This window comes from Drosophila novamexicana, unplaced genomic scaffold, assembly GCF_003285875.2.
Source record: "Drosophila novamexicana strain 15010-1031.04,08,12 unplaced genomic scaffold, DnovRS2.1 tig00000564-arrow-pilon, whole genome shotgun sequence".
In the NCBI taxonomy this organism is placed as follows: domain Eukaryota; kingdom Metazoa; phylum Arthropoda; class Insecta; order Diptera; family Drosophilidae; genus Drosophila; species Drosophila novamexicana.
Genome location: NW_020824810.1, coordinates 2391932 through 2418432, shown reverse-complemented (window position 1 = coordinate 2418432; position 26501 = coordinate 2391932). Strand labels below are relative to the sequence as shown.

General features: G+C 41.5%; 2 protein-coding genes and 1 long non-coding RNA gene across 4 annotated transcripts in view; 1 reads left to right on the top strand and 2 right to left on the bottom strand.

Moving 5' to 3' along the window:
* Positions 1–26501, top strand: part of LOC115762167 — a 114027-nt gene that overhangs the window by 62870 nt on the left and 24656 nt on the right. The window contains exon 3 of the long non-coding RNA XR_004017796.1: positions 11830–11879. This is a non-coding gene — a long non-coding RNA (uncharacterized LOC115762167). The remainder of the gene's footprint in view (positions 1–11829; positions 11880–26501) is intronic.
* Positions 71–11450, bottom strand: LOC115762162 (protein Wnt-2). Of its 2 annotated transcripts, none has more exons than XM_030704279.1 (5): positions 10187–11450; positions 1210–1427; positions 878–1143; positions 617–804; positions 71–547 (listed from the first exon to the last, which is right to left on the bottom strand). In XM_030704279.1, the coding sequence occupies exons 1-5, from the start codon at positions 10240–10242 to the stop codon at positions 244–246; spliced, it is 1032 nt and encodes a 343-aa protein (XP_030560139.1). In that variant the 5' UTR covers positions 10243–11450; the 3' UTR covers positions 71–243. The 2 variants fall into 2 exon arrangements, with proteins under 2 accessions (XP_030560139.1, XP_030560140.1); XM_030704280.1 differs by having other exon boundaries at positions 1210–1422; positions 10187–10245.
* The window catches only part of LOC115762166, a 41369-nt gene continuing 35534 nt past the window's right edge, over positions 20667–26501 (bottom strand). Inside the window, exons 10-19 of the mRNA XM_030704283.1 lie at positions 25403–26449; positions 24743–25335; positions 24558–24671; positions 24387–24502; positions 24154–24270; positions 22538–22605; positions 21705–22474; positions 21557–21631; positions 21022–21138; positions 20667–20953 (exon numbers count right to left, since the gene is read on the bottom strand). Of these exons, the coding sequence (XP_030560143.1) occupies positions 20920–20953; positions 21022–21138; positions 21557–21631; positions 21705–22474; positions 22538–22605; positions 24154–24270; positions 24387–24502; positions 24558–24671; positions 24743–25335; positions 25403–26449 (3051 nt within the window). The 3' untranslated portion in view covers positions 20667–20919. The remainder of the gene's footprint in view (positions 20954–21021; positions 21139–21556; positions 21632–21704; positions 22475–22537; positions 22606–24153; positions 24271–24386; positions 24503–24557; positions 24672–24742; positions 25336–25402; positions 26450–26501) is intronic.

Sequence of the window (26501 nt, the reverse complement as noted above, 5' to 3'; positions counted from 1 at the left end):
AAAAGAAATTGTCAAAGCACAATCTTTAACGTTATTACAACTATTTATTCAAGAATACCTGTGTTTTGTGTTTAAGTGTGTGTGTCTTTTAGTTTGAGTGTGTATGTGTGTGTGTGTGTAATACATTATTTTCGCAAATAATACTAAGAGTCGTTATGAGCTAACTAAGTAATACTAGCAACATTCGCATCTGTAACTCTGCCTGCGGCTCTGGCTCTGGCTGCGGCACGGTTATTTTTTATTTTATTTACAAGTGAACTCCTCGTAGCTCTCGTCGCACTGCTCGCACTCGACCTGGCAGCACCAGCGGAACTGGCAGCGGCACTGCTCGCTGCGCTGTATGTGCTGTGTGTTGTGGCCACGCCCACAGCACAAAAGATCACAGCTCTGGGGGCCGTGGCCGGTGCGATTGCAAATACGTCCCGCAGTGCCCAAGGTGCCCGTCTGAATGCTGCGCTCGCAATAATTGGGCGATGCCTCCAAATAGACCAGCTCCAGGCGCTTGGGCGCGACCAGCGTTGGCTTCTGGGCCGCGAGGTGCTTCTTTCTAAACAAGCAGAGGGAGACAGGGAAAGGCATATAGACATTTGTTTTAGCGGCTGGGATTCTCGCTCACCTGCTTAATACTAATCTCAGTCCACGTTTGCCTCTGGCGGCTTGAACAGTTTTGGCTTTGTGATATTTCTGCATTAACTTGTCGCCGACCAGGCGAAATGGCGGCAAGCTCTTCCAGCAGGTTTTCATCACGCAGGAGCCGCTGACGCCATGGCACTTGCAGTCCGTGCGCAGCAGCTTCTTGATGAGCTGCCGCCCAAATTGGAAGAGAGTCAAAAGTTAATACTTTATTTGTATTTTTATATAAATTTTGCATACGCACCGTGCGCCCCACGCGATTGTTGTGCAGATTCATGAGCGTGCGCGCATCCCGCTCCAGTTCCCGCGCATCCGTAAACTTGCGCGTATAACGCATGCCAAATTCCACATCCGCCGAGCAGCCGCCCCACTTCCAGGGCTCCGGCGGCGCCGTCTTGTGGCGCACATCGCAGCCGCACATGGAGATGTTGCCGCTGGCACAGGCCGCTGTCACCGCATAAGCCGCTCCAGCGCTGGCTATGGCATATGTGTAGGCCGCCTCCCTAGAAGCTGCCAGAGAAAGGAAGGTATCAGCTCTAGCTGCTCTTCCAATACTTCTCGTCTCTGCTCACTCACCTATGGGTATGACATGGGCGAACACATTCCGCTGCCACACCTCCGAGCAGTTCCAGCGATGTCCGCGGAACTGATGCTGGCACTCGTGCGCGCCCCTCTGCTGACCCTCGCCCAGCGCGATCAGCGCGTCGGGCATTTCGCTGCAGAGCTGCCGCTGACCCAGTGTCAAGCCCGGTATGCGGCCACAGAGCATGGCGGACGTAAAGCTGGATACTAATCTGACGAGAAAGCAGAACGTAAATACTCATATTAATGATACCCTGTAAACGGTGAAATGTGGTCGTTGCTCAAATGCGAATCTAGCACAAAACTTGGCCGGGATTTCAAAGAAATGTCTATAATATTTACTAGAAGAAATTAAACGTTTTATGCAAATATTTTGCTGCAGGATTTGAACCAGCGACTGCCCTCTTGACACACATTTCAATATTACTTTGACTTATTGAATTGCTCTCATGCGATATATTTTATCGTAACCAGGACTAAAGTCTAGCTCCCGTCTATTGTTTGTTTGTCTTCATTTCAGACTTCCTTTCATATATTTCAAATGCTGTCCGCTGCATAATTTGATATTTTTATTTAATTTGAAGCTCTTACTTTGTTGTCAATATAAACAGAGACAATGAGCCAGCAGCAACAGCTAGAGGTATCAATAGCAAAAACAATTGCAACTGCAGCAGCAACAGTTGCAAACAATAAATTAAATATGGCAAGAAAATATGCACAAACAAATGTGGATCGAACGATGGCGAAAAAATATTTGAAAAAAAAAAAAAAAGTCGTGCTCGGTGCTCAATAAATGCCGCCAGCGATCAATTCATTTCCATTTCAGTTGCCATTGCCATGGAAAAGCCAGGCAACAACAAGCCGAATCAAGCCGAGAACTGGCCACGAGTCAACGTTTAGCGGCTAAAAGTTTCAGTTGGCCAATGGAAAAGCAAATGTGCCGCGTTCGAGCCAAGATTAATGCGTTCAATTGAAGCTGTTGTTGTTGCTGTTGTTGTTGTTGTTGTTACTGTTGTTGTTTTGGGGCAGGTGAGTGGCGTGCTTCGGGGGCGTAGACAGTTTTACTGTCAGTTTTAGTCAAAATAATGCCGCCAGCTATATTATTAGCCATAATTACATGCATCTCAGCGTCTAATCATGGAGAAGCTTAGCCAGAGCCAGGCAGCTTGCAACAGTGTTGCCAGCTGTCGCTGCAAGGCAAATAGTAGCTAAAACCAATGTTGTAAAGTGGCTAAAAAGAAAACAAAGCTGAATTGAAATTGACAAGCTGCATAGTCTGGCAAGCTAAAAATGCTTGTTTGGACAAGAAAAAAGGCTAAATCAGCTTAAAAAGTAGCTAGAGTGGCTGGCAACTGTCAGCTGTTAGCTCGATTATAGCTGCACTTTAGCTAGTTTCTAGTAGAAGTTGACAACACTGCCGCCTAATCAAGGCTTAAATGCCAGACTTTAAGCCGCGTTCAGCTCGGCTCACAGTTTGCTAACTTAATGCGGCGAAATGCACGCTAATCGCAAATAGCTTCAAGTTAATGCCAAATTGGATTAATGGAGTGCCTAACAATGACTTGCAAATTGCCAGCTTAGGAATTTCTCAATTTATATATATATATATATAATATATAAACCAACATCGAAGGAGCGTGCGCCTATGAGAAGTCATTTTGTATGATGAAAAGCTTCCGCACTGTAATTGGTTAATTTAGCTGGGAGCTTTGACTGTATAACCTTTCTCAACATTCCATTCGATCTATTCACAAATTGATGAAAAGTTACGAAATTAAATTGGTAAAGATATAGCTGTTCGTTTTAGGGCGCCTTGACTGTATAGCCTCGCCCAATATTCCATTCGATCAATTCACAAATTTGTTCAGTTATTTCTTTAGCGCTTTTACAGTTGGTCTTCTGAATATAAAGCAAGTCACTAGCGGTTATCAGTATTAAAGTCGTAGGAAGAGTATTGTGAATGGAATGTGTGGCCCGTGTAGCCACTTCCCACACACACGCACACTCGGCCATAGAATATGGCATACCTCTCCGCCACATTCATTGGCCGCATAACGAGCAATTGTCTACCTGTCGATTGGCCGAAAAAGCCAATCAAACAGCTGCGCACGAGTCCAAAACATGACCAAGCTGATCAGCTTCATTTCGGGTGAGAACAGAGCATGGAGCACAGGGTGCTCGAGGAGAGAGCACAGGGTGTTGGAGCAGGGAGCACAGCTGTGTGCCACATCCTTGGGCCAAATGTCGATTTGCCAACTGGTTGTCAATTGCAATTGCGCAAAAAGTTTCTGTCGTCCACTGCTTTCGCCCATGTTTACAACGCACTTTTAATTGGGCCAATTAAATCAATTTACAGAAATTACAATGCTTACAGCAGGCGAAGCCCAAAGGTGGAACATGCGAGAGCCAAGCCGTGTGTCCTCGGGCAACTGCACAAATTAACCCTTCAACTGGGCAGCAACACGGCATCTGGGAACTGGGAACGGCCAATCGACCAACGACGATCGTTTTCAGTTCAATCTGCGTTGCTATACCCTGTAAATACCGAAAGTAGGCATATTTGGGCATAAGCAAAAAGCGTGCCAAGGCAAAAGGCGAGCGATTTCGGCTGTATGAAGCATATTTGCAGCCTAATATGTTGGGTACTGATTGCAGGGTATACGCTCGTCGAGCAGGCTTTACTTAGACACTCTCACTCGTTGTTGCTGCTGCTCATGACTTGTTGTACATGCTGTTAACATGCAGCCGAGCCCCGAAGACCGAAATTGGTAGTAAACTAATAATTAGGCTCGTTTAACAGGCACGACCACGCGGCGCGTTGGCCAGGATGCGATCGCCGGCTCGAACAGCAACAACAACAGCTACAGCAACAATGAGCCACTGGCAATGCTTCAGTGGCCGCCAACAGCAGCAGCAGCCGCGGCAGCCGCAACCACCAAACCAAACCGGCAACCTTCAACTTTAACTTTGTTAAACTACGTTGATCGATCTGTCAGCGCATCCGTTCGTCAGTCAGTCAATAGCTTTTCGTGCGTTCGCACAGCGTGACCGTCATGCCCACCTCAATACCAACAACAACAACAACAACAACAACATCTACTTAAACAACAGGAACAACAACAAAAAATGGACAGCAGCTATCGCTCTCTTTTCATCGTGGCCTTTTGTGTTTTTAGCTTGTTCCGTTTTGTTCCACAAACATTTTTATTTTTTGTTTTTTTTTTCTGGCCGTGCTTTTATTTAATTTGTCGCTGCCACTTGAAGCGCGTTGCTGCCGCATGTTGCCTGTTGCCTGTTGCATGTCAACGTCGACAATTTCATCATCAGCCTAGGCCCAACCTCAACCTCATTCCCAGCACCAGCACCAGCACCAGCACCACTTACGCAGCCAAGTCTAAGTCACGTGTACTTGATTTGTGCTTTGTTTTGTCTGCTTCTTTTCAATTTTTTGCCCTTACCTTACCCTAACCTGGCCTCTTCCTGCTGTTGTGCCTCCTTTTATCTTTGGCTCTAGATCGAGGCACAGGCTTTGCGCTTGGGTTTACGCCTTCAATTCGTGACCCTTTTTTTTTTATATTTTTGCTTTTGTTTTTGTTGTGACGGCGGCTTAGATTCTTATTCCCAGCTAAACGTGTGATGCGTGCGAGTGCAAGGACCTGTCATCAACTTGATATCACTGATTTTGCACCAGGGTTGCCACCTCTCTTTGAGATCAACAACTCAATTAAAGTACTTTGAATTTGAAGTTTTATTGAATTTATGAATAATGTTGAAAATGCAAGCGGCAGCCTTTTAAATTATTTGTGTGTTTCTTTGTATATAATGACAAATTTATTAAACAAATTTAGATTTGGTTTGAACCAGCGACCTTGCGCGATGCTTAGGCACATGCAAATCAAGCCATGAAAATAGTCTAAAAATGCACTCAATAAAAGCCCAAAATGTGTTGCTAATAACTTTTTTTTGCGATATCTAGAGACTAAGATTAAATACTTCAAAGCGAATACCTAAAAAGTTTTCGAATGCTTTCCCATTTTTTATCGGATAGCTAGAGATTAAGATTGAGTACTTCAAAGTAAACAAATATTTATGATGTTTTTGCTTGTTTCGCTAACTATTTTTTTTTTTTTTGGGTTAAACTCTAGTGACAACTGTGATATATTTGATTTTTATTTGATTTAGAGAAAATGTTGCCTAATATATCACAGTGATATTTTTCTCTTCTGCCTTCTTTGGTTGAGTGCAATAAATCAGGTGAATCGCTGCGCTATGATGTCAATGCTGCTTGGCGAATAACTTGTTTAGATTATTACCAAAATAAATAAATTTTAAAATATGTCAGAAACACAAAGAAAGATTGCCAAACCGTATATATATGCGAGATAATAAGCATAGTTAGTGCCAGTTTTTTTAAGCGAGATTTTCCAGTAGCCGACGCATTTGCTTCCGCCTCTGCGGTTAAATATTGGCAAAATAATAATCAATGGTTATTTTTATTGTTTTTCCATACATTTACAAAGTCAAAACTAGCTTTGCTGACAGTTTTATGCGCACGTTGCATTTATTTTTTGAACACTCGAACAAATTGCAGCGGCCATCATCGATGGGCATTGGCCAATCAATTGAAATGAGGCGCATATCAAAAATGTGATTTGCTGCATTCAACTTGGAAAATTGGCGGGCAGCTATCATTAAAAATGGATTAGGCCAGTCGCATAATTTAGCCGCATGCGCAGGCAGCGCCAATTAGCAACACGCGGCAGCTGGAGCTGAAGCTGGAGCTGGAGCCTGGCCACTTATATCTCGTCCAGAGCATAAACATAAATGCCTAGGCGCGCGCAGCGAGTCAATAACAACCCAAAAACAACAACAACAGCAACAACTACAACAACAACAACAACAACAACAACAAAAACAAGCAACACTCTTAATGCGCACTTCGGAGGCTCATAAAAATATGACTTTAATATTTTCACGCGCAGGCGTTGCAGAGAGCCAAAAGGCAGACGGAATGCAAACGCGTAACTCGGCCTCCCGAGTCCAAAGCCAGAGCCAGAGCCAGAGCGAGGGCCACGCGCAGGCCCAGACGAAGCATGATCCCAAGAGGGCGGCCATAAATGCACTGCGAGAAAATTTAAACAAAAGCTACACTTGATATAAATAAAGTATAATGATTGATGCGAATCGAGTATATCTAATGTTTTAGCTTCTTGGAGATTTCTCCTTTCAAGATCCAAGATTGCAGTTCACTTTCAATTAAAAATGTATTTTATTTTAGCTCTACATCCAGCCATGTATAAATCCATACCTTAGACTGGGATTTGAGCCTGCATCCGTCTTCTTCAATTCCCTAAATGCCTGCATATTTTTTAATATGTAGCTTAAACAATTTGCCATGTCAAGCGCTTAATATACTATTTGGCTTGAGCATTTCGGATGGCTTATTAATTTTGCGCATGTGCATATTTAGCGTCTGGGTCTAAGCGACCCACCGCTGTGCCAATTGCCTTGCAATGAAGGCCTTTGTCTCTGTTAGCTGCCGACCAGCTTTGAATCAGACTCCAAATTATGTGTGTCCAGTGCTGAAATATTGCCGACTGCAGCTAGATCTGTAGCTACATTTGAATTTGTATCTTTAACTTGCTTCGTATGCGTATTTTTAGCTCTTTCTGTATCTGTATCTTTAACTGCATTTAATATTGTATCTGTATCTGTACCTGTATCTGTATCTGTATCTGTATCTGTATCTGTATAACTATTTATGTATGTATCTGCATCCTTATTTGCATTTGTATCTGTATCTTTACCTCTAGCTTCATTTATATCCTTTGCAGCATCTCTATTAGTATCTGCACATGTATTTGTATCTCTATCTGTATCTGTTTATGCATCTACATCTGCATCTGCAACTGCATCTGTCTTTTTGTGGACCTGGCGCTGGCGCTGTTGGTAATTACATGGCTCTACTGACATGTTCGTGGCGCTCTGCCCGCTGGCTGCAAATTTACGAGTGTTTTTGGGCCAAAATAAAGCGCCAATTGGAGGCGGAAGCCACAAAGCCACATTAATTCAAACAATGCGACTGACTACAGAGGCCGAGTTCAGCTGAAATGCGGCTTGGAGTTAGTTTTCCTTCGTTTTTTTTTCGAAAGTTTGTGGCCTCGTCTACAGCTGCAATGTGAAGTGGGCGGTGCCGGGGTAGCCAGCGAACAGCGCACAAGACCCCAAACTAAAAACCCATAAAAGCTGTTCAGCATGCCATCAATAAAAAAAAAAACAGGAACAACAACAATAACAACAGAATGCACACAGAGCGAGCCTTGGCCAAGAAAAATGTCGCTGCCACGGCAAATGGCAACAATTGTTGTGCTCAATCCTGGCTCAAACAGCTAAAAACGGAGGACGTAATTGAGCCGCGAAAGACGTATGACCATGGTCCGGTCCAGTCCGGCCATGGCAACAGGTAAACCCAGCCAAACGGATCGTTCGTCATGGGCAATTGGCAAATGCAGCCCCACAGCAAGTCTCGGCCAAATGAGTCTCGTCCAGCTGCTGGGCAGACAAACAGATCAAGCGCAGATAGTTTTGTTTGTGCTCGAGTCGATCACTCATCCAAAGTACAAAACGATCCGCCCGCCGACGCTGCCGCTGACTGCTCCCGCACAGCATTTACTTTGGCTGTGGCTCTTGCTGGCCAACAGGAACCGCTTGAAAGGCCATTTTTGGCTTGTAACTGGCAACGACTTACGACTTACGACGATCTTGATCACAGTTTGAGCGTTTGTCTGCACGTTGCAAGCTCATGAGTTCCAATTGTTCAAGCCATGTAACAAGCACTTTGCCAGTCTCCCTCTCCCTCCACTCTCTCCCTTTCTTTCTCTGCCTCTGTCTCTATCTCTGTTTCCTGTATGTACAACATGCCATTTGGAGCGCTTCAAAATTGTGGTAACCCCGATTACAAGACGATGCTACGTTTCTGGGTTAAGACCCTTTTCAGGCAACCTGTTAACTGCTGCCTTTTGATACCCTGTACTCATTAAAATTATATCAGCAGGGGGTATACATGCACTACTTGTGCAAGTGTTTGTGATGCATTTTATTATTACTGATCAGCAGAGGAAAGTTTGGTTGTCAATCAGTCGAATGCGGCCTGGTAGAGTTAACTCAAGTCCGAGCCTGTCAGCTCTCTTTCTTATTCTCAAAAATCGATAAATGTAGATTTGCTTGATCTCAAATTGATAAGTGCTAAATATATATCAAATCATACTCAAGAGATCTTGGCACACATTTAAATGCCGTTTTGTAATCAGGATTAACTACACGGTATCTGCTATTCTAGCACTCTCTTTAGAAGCACTCTTGTTCATAGTGGTTGTTGTTGTTGTTGTAGCTGCTGCTGATGCGCATTGTTGTTCAGCTGGCCGCCACGGCGGCGGCGTAGCTGCCCACAAGCCCAGCCCACTGCAGAGCCGAGAGGCCGCGCGTATCTTTAAGATACTCGCAACTGACTGCACCAAGGCAATTAGATAGCAGCCGAAACACACACACACACACACGTAGAGTCGGGCACGTTGATGAGTTTATGGCAAAAATTGATTTCCAGTTGTCGTTGTTGGTGTTGTTGTTGCTGTTGCTCCCGTTGCTCCTTTTGGCTGGCTTTGATTGGCAAACTGTGTTTGTCTTCGGAAAATGGCATTCGTTATGTGGCAGCAACTGCCTCATACGTCCGTCCGTTCGTCCGTCTGTCTGTCTGTCAGTTGGTTTTAGTTGCTGTTGCCATCATTTAATTGCCCATTTTAATGAGATTTTTCAGCGTTTTTCCCGCTGTTTGTGGCTGTTTTCCTTTTTTTTTATTGCAACGCCTGCTTTCCACTAGAATCCGACGATCGACGATCTCAGCAGCGCTCAGCTGCAAGATTGGGCGTATTGTGTTTGGGCGTCTGCAGATAACAATTTACATACAACTCCTTGTAAGCACCCCCCCCCCCCCCTCTCCGCCACCCCTAGCCACACCGACCCCTCTTGCACCGATGAAAATTAGCGATTGTGGCGATCTTAACTGTTGCGCTCAGAGACTGAGAGGAAACAGTTGTCAACCGGGACAAGATCTGCTATTGATAAAAATTTAAAACCGTAAAGGAAAAAGCCATCAATATGTGCATGTAACTGGGTGAATAGATAGATACCCTGCACTTTTATACTGTTCTTGGGTGTATACATCATTTGGGCAGCTTAATTATTGCTGGTTACTTGCGAGATTTGATGCTATTATCAATCAAAATTAAGGTTTAATGCAAAGTTCCCCAAACTAAATTTAAATAAAAATAAATAAATAATAATAAATAAAACAAAAAAAATCCATTATGATTTTTTATGAATAATCCTAGCTAATCTTTTTGTATGTAATCTATATTATTATCCTTTTATGATGTATATTTAATCATTTTATTATCATGGGGTAAAGAATTATTCTACCAAATAAGCTTTCATATAGCTTCGGCTAAATAATTCCACATCCATAAACTAGCCTGGGCTGCGAGCTGACATCATTTAAGAACTTTCCAGTTCCCTCATCAGCAGACATTGCTATCGAGTCTAGGAGCTCAAATGTCTGAAGCCTTCTTGAGAATTGTAAGCGAAAAAAGCAATACAAGCATTTTCAGTTCTTTGAAACCTACCATAAACTAATTGTTATACTCTGTTCACAAAGTAAAAAGGATTATATTTGTCACCAAACTAGTTAAATAAATAATTGTATTAAACTAATGAAAGATTCACAAACTTTGGCCAAATGCGGCTGCTCTCCACTAATGAACATAGACATAGAGAAACAGTTATCACGCCATCTGGAACCAGACTAACATAATATTTCTATTTAGCATAAGAACAAAGCGTTGCGATCGATCGATTTGCATATGCGAGGCAAATGCCCAAAGTTGAGCTGTGTTTTTAGCATTCGTGGGTACTATACCTTATTTCCATAATCCAGAGTAAGTATATTAAGAGTTTGTTGTGTATTTTCCACATGGCTACGTCGTTAAAGAAAATGCGAGGCAGACACGAACACAAACACGAACAGAAACACAAATACAATTCTTCATATTCTTTTCACGCTAAATGTGCGGATCGGAAACTCAAGAACTGGCCATAGAAAATTTGTCGAGCTTTGCACAATTACACCAGGCATATTTATGTTTTTATTACTATTGTTATTGCTCTTCTGGCACTGGGCACTCTTTGGGTATATATATATTTATATATATATATATATATTTACTGATGAATCGCTGCCATTGGATGCCGCTTAGCTATTGGACGCCTGTTTTATTATTAATGAACCGAAAGAGCAGACGACAGCAAAAATGCGACTGAGATGAAGTTGGAGAGACTCAAGCTGAGATTGAGATTGAGTTCACAAATGAATGAAAGAAATGCGTTGCCGAAATCCACTTGATGTATATGTGTTCATATGCTAATTAACACCTTTCGGGCGGCGCTTTAAATTAAGTCATCGCCCAAAGATTGGATCACTTGTCAGGCCCGAAGCGCGAGGCTGTGCTTAGACACTCAGCTCGTTTATCACGCGTCGCGTTGCGTTCCATTCATGCAAATAACTCAGCTCCGAGCGGACTGCGGATATCAGCGCATCATTCATCAGGCCAACAAACCACCGCACCACCGCACCGCCGCACCACCTGAGCTGTGGCCACACGACGTCGACGTCGTCTTCGTCTTCGTCTGGCTGTTGTCCGACTACACGACTTTTTAATTTATGATAAAGCGCCTCCGACTGTCACAACCAAATTGCGGCAATAACCATAAACGGCGCAGCAGGTGAAAACTACCAAAAAAAAAAACCAAAACGTATATAAAAACGAGACAGAGCAGAAGAATACTCTGGCGAGCGACTCTTTGAATCGTTTGAATATCTTTCGAGTGTTTCGTATGTTGTATGTTAATTCACAGCGCGCGATAAAGATGCGTTTTTGGCCGCAAGAGCCGCCACCGCCACCGCTGCCGCCACAGGAGGAATCGTCGGCATGCTGGAAACGCTTGAAAGGCTTAGACGGGCTGCCCGGGTGCCGAGATTAACATAAATGCGGCTCATTAGTGACACAATTAAAGACCAGAGCCGACAGATGCAAACGATCCCAAACACGACACCACGCGACGCCACACGGTTTCGTATTTGGCTTCGGATTGGGTTTGATTTTTGTTGTTGTGTTTTTTTTTTTGTTTTTTGAGACCCGGGTCAACCGTTGAACGCGCTTGTCGTATAAGAACTGGCAAACAGCCAGTTGAAATGAAATTCAAAAAACTATTCAATCAGCTGGCGCAGCGAACATGTTTGAGCCGAGTTTGAGGAAGCTGCGAGCGAGCGAGGGCCGACATGAAAGTTCATGAGAGCTTAGAGCATAGAAAATGAGCTGTCCCTAAACACATATATATATTACTATAATACATTAATAATAAATAATACTATAGTTAATTACAACAGCTTTAGCTCATATATATATATATATATATATATATATATATATATATAAATATATATATATATATAAATATATTTTATTTTATAAGATAACCTAATATGAACCTTAAATGTTTCAGATCAGTCTTCAAAATGCAAGGACTCCTGCCTTATATGGGCTTAAACTCAGGTAAGTACAAGTTATGTTTATATTCATTTATAATTTAATATTTTCTGAGTCTCATAAGTTTCAAGTCCATTTGTTTGCTAGTGAATTTTGTGAATACTTTAAATACTTCAAGCGTAACTGTTTGACCCAGCCTCGTTTCGGTTCGTTGTTTGCACAAAGGTTGGCTGCAACATGTTGCAAGCTGCCCAGATCGGCAACAGATCCTTGCACGTGAGTGCAGCAAACGAATTGAGTCCATGTCTGGCGTCTGAGCCGTCATTGGGGCCATTAATGCCCATTATTGTGGCTTGATAATGGCTTGGGAAAGCTTTTCACTCGCTTCTCTCAAATTGTGACGGCAATCAAATCAATTATTTATCGATGCGGGAAATAGTCGTGTTAACGGCCTCGGGTTAAACTCAAGAATTCGTTGGCCAAAACTCTTGGGCGGGCGGGCGAGCCGGCGGGGGAGCACAAGCATTTATCAAATGGCCAACAGGTGATTTGTCAGCGCACTTCACACACACACACACACACTCGCACGCACACCCATCATGTTCATCAATGTTTATTTACAAGTGTTTTTCATGCCATTTTTTTTGTCGCCGTCAGTTATTTTTTATTTTCTCACAAATTTACAACTTGTTTAAATTTGCAACAACCACAGCGATTATTGCAGTTAGCAGCTTACTATTTTACAAATTGTTTTTTATGCCCTCAGTCTATTGAAAATGTATAAAAATAGGGTATATTGTTTTTGTGCAAATGTATGCCACAGGCAGGAGGAAGGAAGCATATATGAGCACATGTTGTGTATAAATTCTTGATCAGAAGTTGGTCTATATATAATCTGTAATACTTTACGCAGAAAGAGTTGGAGCTAGATACGGAGCTCTTTACTATAAAGAGCATACAGATAAAAATGATTTCACTTTTTGGACAAAGCCTTGCTCTTTGCTATGCAGGCACTTTTTTTTAACATATTTATGCCCTCATAATCTTGTGAGAATCGTACTATAGAAACCGGAGTTAATTGAGAATGGATTTTGCATAGCGTGGAGGCTAATAATAGAAGAAGCACAGACTGCATAGAGTACTATATAGATAGATATACTATACTAAAGACTAGGTTTGTATGGAAGTAGCCTGGAGTGCCTGCAACGGCAGCTTGTCACTGGGCTGAGGGTATCTGCCAGTCGTGCACGCCCGACTAGAGCACTCTTCTTTTATATTTGTTTTTTGATTTTTATTTTGGTTTTTGCAGCATTTGTTCAAAGTGATTTATTGTCGCTTATTTACTGCCCGTTGGCCAATTGTGAAATTTGTTTCAACTGGCCAGCTACGCGCTTCTGCCACAGTAGCCGCTCGCCCAGTCACAAAACAGCTTGACATTTATAAGGGGAGAGTGGCGGGTTGGCTCTGAAAGATGGCGAGGGGAGAGGGAAGAGGGGCGTGGGTCAATTAATGCCGTCGTCTGGCGAGTCCAAGACACATGGGGCAGTGGCAACTGCGCTGTCTCCTGTGGGCCAAGTCTAATGCATTTCTTGGATACGTGTCGCTTTAATTGATTTACCATTTATGCAAATATCGGCCAAGTGTTTGTTAACATGTTCTGAACTTGGCTTTCAAGCTCTGCAAGCTGCATACAACTAGTATATATATATACATATATATCTTAGGCTTTAGCATGAATTGATGACATTTTAAGTAACAGTCGGTCGCTTGGCTTATTAAATGCAATTACGTTAATTTACACAATTTTGTTCAAGCGTTGACAGGCAATAACACAGTTCATAACTCAGCAAATCGCAGCAGCAGCAACAATAGCTACAACAACAACAACAACAACAGTGAGGAGAACAACAACAACAACACACAGGTGTTTGTCATGGCCCATTGTCTCTGGCAGCGAGTGCTATACTTAGTTTCGATTGTTAGTACGTTTTTTTCGTTATACCCTTAAACCATTGAGAATGGGCAACGAGGGTATTACGGCTAAATGCCAAGGTATGTAACAGAGGGCAGAAGAAGACATTTCTGATCCCGCAATGTACATAAATTAAGTGTCGATCTCATGAACTACGAGAGTTAGATATAAATAATAATAAGATAAAATAAGATACCAACAACTTGCCCTTGACTTCGATAAGAATAGTTATCGGTGTATGGGATTTTTCCAATGTTAGTCAGTTTCTCGCTGGTTCAGAGTATCTGTAAGTCGGTCACTCCCAACTAGATCAGTCTTAGTTGTTTTCTTATTTATTTGCAGCTTGCAAACGTGACTCATCATCGCTGGCATTAACTGTAATTTGGTTCCTAGAAAGATGAGCCAGCCTTCATCAATAGCTATTCGCTTTGGGCCAGGCTGTAAAGCTCTTCGTCTCTCCCTCTATCAAATGGCCAATTGTTGTCATTCTTTGAGTGTTACCAAGATTAACAGCTCATTGTCGTGCACAGCTGCGGAATTTTATTATACACTGCCTGCCAATAAATATGGTAAGCTTGTGAGAATGCAGGGAAAATATATTTCGAAGGGAATATATATAGGGTATCTATAAAGGGTATCTATAATATAGATATTCTGGATCAGTCCATGCCAGTCCAGTCTTTGCCAGACCAGTCTTTGCCATATGAAGATAAGGTGTAATATGTAACTATAAATAAAAGCTTCCTCTGTAACTTGTTTCATAGAAAACGTTCTATATAAAACTATGTACCCAGAATGATTGACTGACTGCCTAACTGACTGACTGATTGATAAACAGCACATAGCTCAGACATTACGAGCTGCAAAGCTGAAACTTAACACCAAGACCAGCTGGAATAACAATGGCAACATTAACGGAAAGCCTATTGAAACAGGGTATATATAGATGTTTGTCAGTTGAGCTGTTTATGAACGTGTAGGATCAGACGTCTAATGAAAATCGATCTATTGATCATAGAATGACCCACATACCTGGGATTCTAATGCTGTTTTTTACGACAGCTTTTATTATGTGCTAAGATTGTTAAGTTCAATATAATTGTTCTCTGGCAAATAGCTGCAAAGGCGTCTTTATGACAGACAAACGTCTCTTGATTGCCAACTAACATTTTAGCTACAAAAAAAAAAAGACGCTAACAACTGTTGTAACTTCCAAATGATGGGGTATTTTAGTCGACCAGTTGTTATATGTGTGAAGTATAGAGACAGCTTTAGCTAATTTGATTTAATGTGTTTTTATACCCTGAACCCATTTAAAATGGGTATAAGGGTATATTGTATTTGTGCAAAATCCAAATGTATATAACAGGCAGAAGGAAGCATTTCCGAGCCCATTAAGTATTTATATTCTTGATCAGCATCAATAGCCGAGTCGATCTTGCCATGTCCGTCCGTCCGTCTGTCCGTATGTATGAACGCAAGAATCTCAGAACCTACAAGAGCTAGAAGTCTCTAGTCTAGAAGTCTCAAGTCTGAAATTGTAGATGTAGATGCTCCCAGTTCCCGCGCAGATCGAGTTTCTTTCCGATAATCGATAACTTTCCGTTTCCAAGTAATCGATAAAAATCGATATCGATATCCTGTTTTTTGGGCAATTTTGGTAAATAATAAGAGCTAGAGTCACCAAACTTGACACATAGCTTCTGAAATAGAATATATATATGCATTTGATGTTGGAAGAAGAGGGTTCAGGGTATCCCCTAGTCGGGAGCTCCCGACTAGATCCTCTTACTTGTTTACTTTGTGATTGTAATCTTTTGATTATTGCTATTTAGATAAATCAAACAAAATGAATTAAATAGCGTCTGCAAGTTCTCAGCTTAAGTCATTTGATTTGGGGCAAATGTCATCTAATCCACATATCCAAAATGAAAACTATATAGAATCAGCGTGTGGAACCATTTAATTAATGTACATTCAAGGCAGGCCAAATGCAATCAAAAGTGCTGCAGCTCGGCTGTCAGACACATTAAAATCAGAAGCGTGAAACAATAAAATAATAACTCAAAATTTTCCAGCTAATAAACAAATTTGTTCAAAGCAGCCCAAAACAAAACAAATTGTGGGCGTAATAAAATCTCTTTACTTTATTTATATAGTATTATTATTGTTCTTGGTATTATTGTTGCCGTTGTTGTTGTTGTTGTTGATTTTTGTTTGTAGCGGGAACTGGAAAGGGGAAGGGGAAAGGCAAGAGCAACGCTTGGTTTCACATTTCCCCACGGCGCTTCCGTTTTCAGGGAACAGCCACTGGAGCGATCCAATCTGTGGCACAATGAAGGCCCATTGGCCGGATTGGCCACGTAACGATAACAAATCACATCATTTTAGCAGTAGAGCAGCTCGCGTGACGTAACACGAACTAGCATTACGTAACGTGACGTAACTAACGTGAGAAGTGTGCTTGATGGAAAAACACGAAAAAGATTCCAATAAAGAGAGATAAATGTTGGCATACAAATTTCCTATTTACTTATCGAAAGAACAAAAATATTTACAGGGAATGCTAGTATAACCATAATACCAGATAATACTTGAGTATCCACCAGAGGGGGTTAGATTTATCGCGTACTCCTAGAGTTCCATATTTTGAAAGCCAGAGTCTTCAAGATTCCACAATTGTTAGACTTAGAGATTCGCCTTTAGTAACATTACTTGATAGTCAATGTTCGTGTCATGCTCAAGGACTCACGCGTCCATCTCTAATGCAGAATGACTGCAGCAAATCGCATTTGTCATAGAGCGCAAGAGAGTGCGAGAGGGCTAGGGACCGAGAGAACATTTGATATGCTGTTTGCATTGGAAAATTGGGCTAAATTGCGATTGCCCACAAACAGGTGTAAATTGAGCTGGCAAAGCAGACAGGAAGGCTTTGGGCGTGAGTTTCATCAATAACAACAACAGCATCCAATTACAGCTCGCACAGGTCGCGGATTTATTAACAAGGCCTCGCAAATGCATTTGGCATTTGGCATTGTCTACGTAATTAGGCAACAACGCGTAGGCTGGCCAGCGCATCCGACAGATACAAAACTCATGCAACAGCCGTGCTCGAGTGTTAATTGAAGGGAAAGGTAAAAGGGAAACACTAGCAGCTGCAGCGTGCTGCTGTGCGGGGTCTCAGGTAAAATCTCGCTCTTATCGCCGCATGTTGCATGTTGCATATGTTTAGACGCTGACTTTCTCCCAGAGATAGGGCCACAATAGAAGTGAGCCTAGGTCCGGGCTAAAGGTCACAGCTTAAACGCTGGCGCCAGACAAATTGTTCACTAATTGGTTTATTAAGTTCTCAGCCAAGTAAAAGGGTATAAAGGGTATATCTGGGGTCAGCTCTTAATGGTAGGTGTGACAGGCTGCCATAGAAAACACATGGCCTTGATAAGTTTGTTAAGAGTTTGATATTTTATTTTATTTATTATGCCCTTGAATGTGCATGAAAAGGGTATATTGGTTTTATTTAAATGCATCGGCGACCAGTCTCTATACATAAAACTGTGTGCTATTGTCCTAAATAGGCATAGGTCCAAACATCCCTCCTTGGTTACTAACTCGGTTAAAAGTCAAAACTCTGGCAATATATGCCTAGACATAGGTCGAAATTTCCCAACCCCATAACTCTACCGATTTGCATGAGATTTCGGCCTTTGTTCAATCTCTAAATCAATTATGCCGACTCGATGTCGGGAAGTTTACGAGCTAGATACTTGATACTTTCGCCTAGGTGCAAGTATTATCCGAGCAGATCAAAGTTTGTTTTAAGTTATCGATAACTTGGTCCGTTCGCCTTTAAATCGATTAATGTCGAGATCTCGAACAATAAATGCATCAACAAAGCAATTCAGTTCAACTAAAGTGTTGAATTAAACTTTATTGAATTTAATTACAATTTTACATAAACTGGAAAGTCGTTTTACAATATATTAGCATATAGTACATATGCATATAGCGTTTATATATATATAAATATATATATATTACGTTTCTTTTAATTCACGTTTAATTATCCTTGTATAATTTTAAATTTAGTTATATATGCATAATACACACACATGTATATATATATATATATATAAATATATAGTTCATGTTGAATATTCCATAATAAGGTAGTTAGGTATATATATTAATTAAAAAATGTTATATGTATATATAAATATATATATATATATATATATATATGTGTGTGTGTGTGTGTGTGTGTGTGTGTGTGTGTGTGTGTGACATAAAAGTTGAGTTAACAGTTTCTGCTTCTTGTTAAATTTTCGATAAATTTGCATTTGATTCTACAAAGTCTGGTGCGAAATTCAATACAATTAAGCAACGTAATTTAGCTGGTGTTTTCAATTAAATAGTTTCATAGTTTCTTTTTGTTGTTTTTTTGTTTTTTTTTGTTTTTATCTTCATCTTAGAACTGGGACTTTTAGTAGTTACAACACGTTTTCATAGCACTTTGAAAGTTCTTAGGACATAGTCTAACTATAAAACTGGGGAAGTTCTCCAATTAATTCAACAGATATGTGAATAGCAATTTGTTTAAGCTAGAATAAATTGCAAGTATAAAATTGATTGAATATCAACAATTGGTGTTGTGTGTGTTTAGTTTAGAGTTAAGAGTTTATAGTCATGCATATATCATAAAACAGTGTTGGAAAATGTGTGTGGATACTAGGAAACTAGAATTAGGGCATTAATATGACTATAATATATCTCATTAAAGTTTTAGTTCGAATATATATATATTTAGCATATACTTACAAACATTTCTATGTATTTTACGATAGTTTATAGTATTTTTTTTTTGTTTTTCTATTTTTGTTTATAATTAAAATTAAATTGTTTATTAGATTTTAGTTTTAGTGCCAATTGGCTTAAGGTACTTTAAGTTTTTCTTTGCCTTGTGGCGCTTTTTCTGGTTTTCATTTTAACTAGAGCTTTTAAACACACTTAGGTATTGCTGACTAGTTAGCCCCGCCCACTTGTTGTGTGCTTGCCAAAGACTGTATAGTGTAGAGTGTGTGTGTGTGTGTGTGTAGTAGTAGTATTAATAGCTTTAAGTATATATATTTATATATATGTGCAAATATTGCACATGCATTTACATAACCACGACATAACATGTAACAAAGGAGCTTTACAAAGCTTTATTTCTTCTTTTACGTTTAGCTCTAAAATTGATTGCAATTCTTTATAAGTCATTAAGTAGAGAAAATCCTTTTAGTCTTCAATTCAGATTAGTTTTTCGTTTAAGTACATAAGTAGTTCAGTTATATATATATATTGTATTCAAAGAAATGCAATTGAAGAGTTAAGAGTAGGTGTGCAAATAAATTGTTGACATCTAGTTAAATAGTTAGTTAACAATTTATAATCGATCTAAAATTGGCTTCTCCGGTTGAGCCCTCAACAAACTGCGCCTAGGGATTGTTCAAAATTGATACGAGCAACGCCGGGAAATATCTTCTAGTTTAGTATATAGATTAACTCACAGCCCAAATGCAATGAGTTACTTTGCACTTGCCCAACGCTAGCAAGAAATTTAGTGTGTGTTGTGGGTGTGTGTAGGTGTGTGTGTGTCTCAATTCTTATGTATAATGACAAGATTTATTCAAATTTTCTACGTCTGAGGCGTGCTGGAGAGGTATGTCTATATAAATTGTATGTACTTGTATGCGAAGGATTCGTATTTGAACAAAGTATCTTTCTCAGAAACGTATCTATATACAATTTCTATGCCAGTTGCAGTTCATCGTATTGTATAACTATATATAGTATATATATATATATATATATAGTTTATTTGTTTTATGAAAGCTAACAATGTGGACGGACAAAAATAATTTACAAAAATTCTTGTATTGTTACATTTAGTTTGAAAATCGAAAGTTTTCGTTTTCGTTTAGCTGTCGCCTAATCTTAACTATTACATTTTTCATTTATATATTTTGTTGTTGGGGGCCGTTTGAAAGGTTGAACATTAGTTAAATATATCGATTTATCGATTGTTATTAATTTCACTTCTTTAGTTTTGCATGCATATTGTTTTATTTGATTGCTAGTAGACTACAAAGTCACACAAAGTTCCACACTTGACTTTAAGTACATGCGTTAAACAAGTTAGCATCGAGTTCTTAGTACTTGCTTATAGAGCATACGTAAGGTTGGAAAATTATCAAGGAAAACAAAGGAAAAAGATCAACTAGCAATGTTTTCAACATGATATTTTGTTTTCGCAGCTGCTGGCTAGCTCTTCGATTTTAGAAATCAACAACAACATTGGACTTTTGAGCTGAGCTTTAAAGTAAAAGCACAGTTAATATAATACTATATAGCTATCTATATTAAAATCGAAAATTAATGCTTTAGATTTTACACGCTGTTTTAGAAACAAGCTTAGTACGCAGAGTTGAATTCAAAATACAATAAAATAGACTAGTTTTAAAGTTTTCAATTAGAACTAATTATAAGTATATATATACAAATGTATCTACTATTATATAGGATATATTTATGTTTATATAGGTTTAGATTTAAGTATTTATCTTAGACTTAATTTTCTTTGCTACACTTGGAGTTAAAAAGTTTTCGAAGGCTTCGTTAATAAGTTCTTTTGAGTTGACAAATGGAAAAGTAGAGCTCTCTCTTGTGAAGAATTTTCTTTATATATATGTATGTGTACATATAAAATCCTAAAACTAACATATGCTACGTTTACAAAGTTTCAAAATTAATCGTTTAGTACAATTTTATTTATATATATATATTATTATTATATATATATATATATATATATATATATATTAAAGTACCGTACATGTATTAAAATTCGTTATGCAAATGAATAAAAGTGCAGATCTTGCTACTACAATTTATATAGATATAGATATATCATAAAAAGTAAGAAACGAAAGTTCCACTACAAGAGGTGCTGCGTGTCTTAATAAACAATTATGAAAGTAGAAAGTTTCACTCAGTTGTTAAAGCTATTAATAAATTCTTATTGAACATTGTTTTATATATCGCTTATCGCTCGCTTCTCTCTTCCAAGCTTAAAATTCACTCAGTTGCAAGCTGCGCTCATTGATTGGGTTGCATGTGCTGCACATTGTTGCTGTGCAGGAATAGAAAATATATATTAATTAACTTGAAAATATAAAGGCAGATATATCTGAGACTCACCTATTTTCACTATGGCATACTGACATTTCCTGCTGCCCTTGATACTGCAAGTTTTGAAGGTATTCCGCCCTGCGTTGGTGCACCAGCTTCTCTTTTTCGGCTCGCTCTCTCTGTAGTCTATATCGGTAGGGTGGCACAGAGATTAGTATTTGATTTAAGATAGGTTTTTACTTAAACTATAAACTAAAACTAAAATAAAATTGGCTAGCAGGAGAATGTAAGTGAAAGAAGAGTAATCGATAGTTTTATCAATTAAAATTGTTTCCCTTTCAATATTCGATCGATTATATTTCAAATTAATAAGTTAAAGCAATCGATTTTTGGCCACAATCGGTCGATCGGGTTTTTCTATATATATTTTATCGATTGCCTGAAGTGAACTTTTTGCTACCCTTCCATTGTAATCTTACCAAAGTCGTCAAGTTGCCATCCCAAATGCTAGCGTGCAAAATTTGTGTACAATTTTTAGATCTCAACATGACTTGGAACTATTCAAACTTAAGACAATAACCAAATATTGGGTTCTAATGCTTACTTGATGCGTGATTGTCTCATGAACTGTTGTATTTTTCTGGCAGCCTGGTTTTGTGTAGACTGGGAATAAGTACGTCTGGTTGTTGAGCGAGAGAAAGGAAGATTAATATATCTATCCAAAATAATAGTTTATGTCCGGTCACACTCACTTCAATGGACCCGACGGACTCGTCTCCTTGGGCGTGCTGGGCTGTGAGCCGAGCTCGTGCTGCTGTTGCTGATCCTGCTTGTAGTGATCATAGAAGCTGGACAGGCATTGCGAGTTGCTGCTCACGCTGCCATGTTCGCTGCCCGTGCCGCCCAGCTGCGACTTCTTGAAGCGCTTGTTCCGCCGATACGAGCGATACCCGTGCTGAATGACCAGCGCCGCGTTGGTCATCTGCCTGTAGTAGGCGTATTGCTTATAGCGACGATAATAGTTCTGTATAACGATGGCGGCCGTGCGCTCCTTGTTCTGCTCCTCCAGCTTCTGACGGCCCTTGTACGACCGATATGCCTTCTGTATGCACTTGGCTGCCTCGTACAGCTCCCGCTGTTCGGTGTCCGTCAGCGTTAGTTTGGAGAAGTCAGCCTCGAACGGATACTGGGATATGCTCGAGGCGTGCAGGAACTCGGTCAGCTGTTTGGTAGAAGGCGGCGGACTCGGTGAGCTGACCGAGGGATCGGTGCCCAGTATGGAGTAGCTGGCCGGCGATTGCAATGGCCCCGAACTGGCCGGACTCAGGCTGGAGCAGGGCGTGCTCACGTCGTGATAGCGATAGCTGTGATCCTGAAAATCGAAACTGAAGTCGCTGTCGAAATGCGTGTTGGGCAGCGAGTCGAGCAGCGGATCCATGAAGCTATCTGTTAGCGCCGAGGACTCCGAGGTGAGCGGCTCCGTCAGCGGACTGCCCAGCACCATCATCTCATCCGCCTCGTTCTGGCAAGGGAACCAACAAATATTATCAGCCGAAATATCTCAATTATTAATAAGATAACTCACCTTAATGCGCTCCGGCATGGCGGCGATAATGTGTTCCGCCAGCGTCAGAACCTTTGCATCCGAATCCCCTGAAAGTAGGCCACGCAAAATGAAATGAGCTAACCTAGGGATTTGGCCAACAAAGCATTACAGATCAAAGAACGAGTCTACAGTATATGCTGCTCTGTGTTTTAGTAGTTGTTTAATATACATCGACAAGCACTTCGGTTATGTGTTGCGAGGGCAGCTCCAAAAGTTATCAAAGTGCGGCTAAGCCAATTAATAAACCAATAAATATCTGGACCGAGCGACCCCATAAAGCATATATATTCCCGATCAATATCAGCAGCTGAGACTATACTGCTATGACCCTCTGTTTCTTTGCAAACTAGTCCATCGTTTTTGAAGCTGTCTTCATTAAATTTTGGCTAGCTCCGTTTATCTGTTATAGGCAGGTAACATATTGGATCGTACCGCTAGGAATGGGAATTAGGAATGGGAATAGAATAGGAATGATAGATTGAAAATTAAGATCTTATTTTCAAGGTATCCTAACTAAAACTTGGCAATTACTAGCTCTACAAGTGTGCTCCACACACATAAGGAAAATCTAATCGGATTACTTTATCATATAGATCTATAGGTGGTATGGCAAACTTTTTAGTTTATCAAGAATCCAGCAACTACAAGCGTCACTCTTCTCCTAGAAGATATACAAAGTCTTATCAGATCAGTCTATTCTTTTATATGGTTTCTCTTCGGATTATCTGTCGGAGAGAGAATTTCAGGAAATTTACGTCTACAAAGCTATATAATCTCTCGATTTTTTTCTCCTTATATTTATTTGCATTTATTTTTTTTTGAGCATTTCGTAAATTCTTCAAACTGCCCTCGTTTATGTGTTTGTGTATATGTGTATGTTAGTTTTGAGTGCCCACACACACACACTTGAATACTTATTTACAGAATGAGTACATTTTGAATATATTTACAGTTCTTTGTTTTTGTGGTTAGGCTGCGTGTGTGTATATATATATGTGTGTGTGTGTGTGTGCGTGTGTGTTAATGTTAGTGTATACATCGATATTAACGCACATTTAAGGTTAGTTCTAATCACACAAATACATATGCTGAACGTTTAATACGAGTACAATATATAGATACACATATATGCATGTATGTAAGTATGTATGTTTGCGGGCATGTGGCACTCATAAACGCATTCATATGAATACGAATACACTCATATGCATATTCATGGCATCAGCAATTTACATCAATAGAAACGAACGTTTAGATATATTAATTTAGATATTCCGGCCACGCGAAGGTGTGTGTGTATGTGTGTGTGTGTGTGTATATGCAACAACAACAATTAGCAACAGCAATCAACAACAACATTGAGAGACAGACAGCAAGAAAGAGAGAGAGAGAGAGAGAGAGAGAGAGATAGAGAGCGAGCGAGCGAGCGAGCGAACTATACACAAAATGCACATTAGATTTGATGGTCGCCCCCGCCCCGCAACAACCCGTTACGTTACGATACGTTACGATATTACGTGATTACGTTAAGTGGTTAGCATAGTTTTTGTATAATCTAGTTTTGAATAGGGTGTTCTTTTAGCGGTCTCACTGACCTACGACAGCATCGTTGAGCCCATTGTTTAGGGTTGTGTCGGTCACGCTCGTCGAATTCTCATCGCAATCGATGCTTTTCTCGTTAATGGGGCTCGACTCGCCCGTGGATACCTCGCCTGGTGTTTAGAATTTAGCGAGAGTTTCGTTTTTAAGCATATATATATATATATAGTATAGTCGCACACAGTAAAATTGACTAATTGACATAGATTAGCTCATGGCCAACACTTACACAGCGCGAAATCCATTTTACGCAGCGGCGACAACAAACCGGAGCAATTGTTGCCGCTCAGCGAGTCCAGCGGCGAGTCCACGCCCAGCGCATAGTTATCGTGCGGCTCAAAGTTTCTAAAAATAAACAAAATTGAAGATGAAAATTTAGAGTATAGTTAGAAAAACTCACCCATGCAGCCTGGCGAGCGGCTTGCCGGGTTTGCTGCGCATGTCCATGTTGATGCCGCTGTCAATGGAAGATCGCTTCGAGTAGCGACTGCTGTTATTTGGCGGACTTTGATTGCTGTGAATTAATGGGAATTAAGCACTAAGCTGCATTCCAAATTCAAATTAAAAACCGGCTAATACACTAACCTGTGCAGCGCAACGGGTCGCAGGAATACGCCATCGTGTCGGCGCTGTAGTTCGAGCTCGTAGACGCTATAGCTGGACTCCTCCGTGGTTGCCTCGACGGCCAGATTCATGGAGAGATTGGCCAGACCGCCGCGCAGCTGCGGCTTGCGACAGCGCTCCTTCTCCAGACGGCATATCTGCTGTATCAGCTGCTTGTGCCCCTTGAGGCTGGCCAGATCGAGTGGCGTGTGGTGCGCCTGCGTCTTAATCTTCAGGGCATTGTGATTCCATTTGTAGAGCAGCAGTGTGCACTCTAAATGGCCACGGACACAGGCCCAGGCCAGGGGCGTAAAGCCATGCACATCCTGGCTGAGCGCATCCAGCTCCGTCTCCAATATGATATGTGGATTCTCGGCGCGCCAGTTGAGCATGGCGCCCACCAGCTTGGCGTAGCCCAAGGCGGCGGCCAGATGCAACAGAGTCATGCCGCGCAGACCCACGCTCCAATTGGCCGAGGTGCTGGGCGCGCTCCAGGCGTGCTTCGTCAGCCGGTGGCAATAGAGCACCAGCTTCTCCTCGAAGTTGGGCTCCAGAAAGAGAGAGGTCTGATCGATCTGCAGGGAGGGAGGCGGGGAGAGATATGAGATATCATCTTATGGGAGAAGATGTCCCTCGGCTTACCGTTAGCTCGTTCTCCAGCTTGAGCTGCAGCTTCTCGTCGATGGTGGAAAGGCGATTCAGGAGCGTGAACTTGTACAGGCAGTCGTTGGAGCTGCTCGCATCGAAAGGCGCATCCGCGAGCAGCGATAGCTTGTACTCGAACATGGCCGCATTGGAGACCAAATAACCGCCGCAGGCCACCTGCAGGGTGACCAGACCCGCCTCGTGGGCGGGGCAATAGCAGCGGAGGACGCCCTCCTGCACCAGAACCGTGGGCACGGGCTGTGCATCGAACAGTACCGTATAACAGCCGCCGTCGCTCGTCCAGGGTCCGGCGACGAGCACCTTGACCCCGCCCTCCGTGTACGACCATTCCGGACTGAAGTCGCAAATGTTAAGCAGCTTGCGTTGCGTCGCCTGCGTGGGCGTGGCAATGCCCGGATACGAGCTGACGCCGCCAGCCTGGCTATGCACCTGCTCGAGCGCCGTGTTGTTCAGCGCCTGCTTGTCATCCAAATCCAGTTCGGGGAACTCCACCAGCATATCGAAAGCATCCAAATGGGCGAACACATCCGCCGTATCCTCATCCTCGCGTGAGCTGTGCGCCTCCTGTTGTTGTTGCTGCTGCGTTTCATGATTGTTGCTGTTGCTAGTGCTGCCACCAGCTGTTGATGCTGTTGCTGTTGCTGTTGCCGTCGCATTGTTGCTGTTGCTGCTGTAGGGCATATTGGCGATGAGTGTGCGCTGTATGTCCTCGTGCGACAGATCCAGCGTCTCATTGAAGAAGCTCATCGACTCCGCCTGCTGCGGCTCATCCTCGTTGCTGTGGCTGCTGCTGCGGCTGCGACTGTTGCTGCTGTTGTTATTGTGATTGTTGTTGTTGTTGTTGTTATTATTTGGATTGCTGCTTTCGTCGCTGGCGCTAATTTGGCTGCTGTTGTCACTGGAAGCACTGTAATTGGCACAACCGTTGAGTATGTGGGCATCCGTGGCCTGATTGTTGCTGCTGTAGTTGTTGTTGCCGCCCTGCTGCTGCTGTTGCTGCCCGCTGCTGCTGCCCAACTCCAGCTGTCATTTAAATTTAATCAACATAAATAGCATAAATGCAGTTGATTTGCGG